Raw genomic sequence first — 3749 nt, 5'->3', positions numbered from 1 at the left:
TTATTTGCATGTGGTGAACTTGAAACCTTCAGCCCAGAGACTACATTAAGCATTCATTTTTCTATTTTCATTTTTTTTTTTTTTTTTTTTTTTTTTTTTTTTTTTTTGAGGCAATGGCCAGAGAGTAAATAGAGCACAAATGTTAAGTTATTCTTGGTGTGAACAGGCCTTTATGTTTAGGAATTTACAAATTCTGGTTCCCTGACGTTTTCATTAGTGATTCTTCTGGGGCCGGATTCACAAAACATTCTTAAGAATAAAATTCTTCTGAACTTCTTATTTTCTTCTTAAAGGATTAAATCACTTTCAAATGAAAATTTGCCCAAGCTTTACTCACTCTCAAGCCATCCTAGGTGTACATGACTTTCTTCTTTCTGATGAACACAATCTGAGTTATATTAATGAATATCCTGACACATCCAAGCTTTTTAATGGCAGTGAGCGACACCAAAGAGTATGAGCTGAAGAAAGTGTCTCCATCCACATCCATCCATCATAAACTTACAGTACTCCACACGGCACTGGGCGTCAATGAAGGCCATCTGTAGCGAATCGATGAGTTTGTGTAAAAAAATACCATATTTAACAAGTTATGAAGTAAAATATCTAGCTTCCGCCAGACTGCCTTCCATATTCAAGTTACGAAAAAAAATTAAACTGGCGTCACGTCAGTTAAGCTTTTTCCGTATGTTGAATACTGAAGGCGTAGGACGTAGCGTAAGCTTTTTGAACTGTGACAGACGTTGCGCTTTCTTCCTAAGTTGAATACGGAAGGCAGTCTGGTGGAAGCTAGATATTTTACTTCATAACTTGTTAAAGTGTTGCTTCAGAATGCCTTTATTAACCCCCCGGAGCCATGTGGAAAACAAGTTTATGACGGATGTGGATGGAGGCACTTTCTTCAGATCATACTAGTTGGTATCGTTCACTGCCATTATAAAGCTCGGATGTGTCAGGATATTTATTAATATAACTCAGATTGTGTTCATCAGAAAGAAGAAAGTCATGTACACCTAGGATGGCTTGAGGGTGAGTAAAGCTTGGGCTAATTTTCATTTGAAAGTGAACTAATCCTTTAAGCATTTAATCGATGCAGGGAAAAGGATCTGCTGTTGATTTCTGATTTCTTTAAAGGGGTCCTATTATGCTTCTTCACCTTTTCAACTTTAGGTAGTGTGTAATGTTGCTGTTTGAGCATGAAAAAGACCTGCAAGGTCACTAAGCTCAAAGTCCACTCCAATGGGAGATATTCTCTTCAACAGAAAACACTTCAAGAACTACAACCAGCAGCTCATTGGGGCTACAACACGCTTCATCCGGGATCTTGTGAAGTCACAAAGTCACTCATTTAAATAATCCCCGCTCACAGAATATGCAAAAAAGAGGGTGAGGCCTGGTTGAGCTGTGCTAGAGAACATGAAGAAGACCTGCTTTAGCAGCCTGATCCTTGGAAACGTCCTACTCTGAAACGTCCTGTAAAATCTGTGCTTGCAACCACAGGATTGATTTTGTAAAGTTTGTTTGTTGTACATTTATCCCATTCAGCTTGCCATTTCTTTCAAATATAAGTGTTTATAATAGGTCTAAGGTCTGAAGGTGGAATTGGGCATTTTTTGAGCTCTGAAGATGAAGCTTCCTTAGCCGCAGCATCAGCTTGTTCATTCCCTGTGATACCACAATGCTTTCTGTTCCTCCAAGGACCGCAAACTATTTAAAGTTTCCACAAATGCTGGGTGTTCATATTTGGAAGATGCCAGAGTCTAAAGACAAGATTTTGAGTCTGTCATTAATAGGAAATTTTGCTGCTGAGAAGATTTAATATGCTGCGATGCCAACATGATAGCACTGGCTTCTGCAGTGAAAACTGAACAATAATGAGGAATCTGCAATCCACTTTTCTGATGATTGACCACAAAGTCAGCTGAAACATGATATTCAGTCTTTGACCCATCTGTATAAATTGGGATATATGATGGAAAACTTTCTCTGATGCTTAAAAGTTGTTTGTGGAAATCATTTGGATGAGTTTGAGATTTTTTGTTTCTTGTTAGATCCATGATTATGACTGGTTTTTTGATACTCCAGGGGGGATACTAGTAAAGTGTGTCTGGGTCATTTAAAGGTGGTATCAAACATTTTTTTACAAGATGTAATATAAGTCTAAGGTGTCCCCTGAATGTGTCTGTGAAGTTTCAGCTCAAAATACCCCATAGATTTTTTTTTAATTAATTTTTTTAATTGCCTATTTTGGGGCATCATTAAATATGAGCCGATTTATGCTGTGCGGCCCCTTTAAATGCTGACGCTCCCTGCCCCCGGAGCTCGCGCTTGCCTTTAACAGTGCATAAACAAAGTTTACACAGCTAATATAACCCTCAAATGGATCTTTACAAAGTGTTCGTCATGCATGCGGCATGCATGCGTCGGATTATGTGAGTATTGTATACTGTTATATTGTTTACATTGATTCTGAATGAGTTTGAGGCTATGCTCTGTGGCTAATGCTATACTGTTGGAGAGATTTATAAAGTATGAAGTTGTGTTTATGAATTATACAGACTGCAAGTGTTTAAAAATGAAAATAGCGACGGCTCTTGTCTCCGTGAATACAGTAAGAAACGATGGTAACTTTAACCACATTTAACAGCACATTAGCAACATGCTAACGAAACATTTAGAAAGACAATTTACAAATATCACTAAAAATATCATGATATCATGGATCATGTCAGTTATTATTGCTCCATCTGCCATTTTTCGCTATTGTTCTTGCTTGCTTACCTAATCTGATGATTTGGTTGTGCACATCCAGACGTTCATGGCTGCCCTTGTGTAATGCCTTTCATAATGTTGGGAATATGGGCTGGCATATGCAAATATTGTGGGCGTACGCCCCGACTGTTACGTAACAGTCGGTGTTATGTTGAGATTCGCCTGTTCTTCGGAGGTCTTTTAAACAAATGAGATTTATATAAGAAGGAGGAAACAATGGAGTTTAAGACTCACTGTATGTCATTTCCATGTACTGAACTCTTGTTATTTAACTATGCCAAGATAAATTCAATTTTTCATTCGAGGGCACCTTTAAATCAACTTTTATATTTCCCAGGTTTCCTTGGATTTTTTTGTTATACAGCAAAGATAACTGAGGTGAAAAAAACTGCTTGGTAAGCTGGATTATTTTTGTTGGTCAATAACAATTTTGAGTATTGCAGGGCTAATTTAAGACGTCTATTCTCCAGATTCATATGTCTCAACAAACAAACTCTGAACTGGTGATGTTCTGAAGGCTCCAAGAGATAGAGCAAATTTAAGGGTGTGTTCACACTTGAAGTTCTGTTATCTTAGGGAGTACTCACACTAAGCATGGTTGCCTTGAACCGAGCCCGAGCCCGATTGTCCCCCTCCCCACTCCACCGCTGGCCTGCACTCACACTGCACTTAACGTTTCGGGCCAGAACACGCTTACGTCATATACGATGCAACTTTTTAAATGGAAGAAAACAGGAAGAAATGCACTTTCACTAAGATATTGCCTAATATATTTATCATTTATGCAGTGCAGCAATTTTCAGTTGCACGTATCAGAGGATTATTACAAAGGCAGCTGATGTTAATGGAGGAGTTTGCAGCCTTACTCCCAAACTACAATTCCTGTTCATCAATAAAGTGAGAATCAGACCTGTTATAAACCAAAATACACTCAAATTAATTACATGAATTGATAAGTGTACCATCAGAGTAGCAGG

General features: G+C 38.2%; 1 protein-coding gene across 1 annotated transcript in view; it reads left to right on the top strand.

Annotated features, from left to right (window-relative positions):
* Positions 1-1239: 1239 nt before the first annotated feature.
* The window catches only part of LOC125269594 (piezo-type mechanosensitive ion channel component 2-like), a 22787-nt gene continuing 20277 nt past the window's right edge, over positions 1240-3749 (top strand). Inside the window, exon 1 of the mRNA XM_048192524.1 lies at positions 1240-1339. Within this exon, the coding sequence (XP_048048481.1) occupies positions 1240-1339 (100 nt within the window). The remainder of the gene's footprint in view (positions 1340-3749) is intronic.

This window comes from Megalobrama amblycephala, linkage group LG6 (genome assembly GCF_018812025.1).
Source record: "Megalobrama amblycephala isolate DHTTF-2021 linkage group LG6, ASM1881202v1, whole genome shotgun sequence".
In the NCBI taxonomy this organism is placed as follows: domain Eukaryota; kingdom Metazoa; phylum Chordata; class Actinopteri; order Cypriniformes; family Xenocyprididae; genus Megalobrama; species Megalobrama amblycephala.
This window is presented reverse-complemented; position numbering and strand designations above follow the sequence as displayed.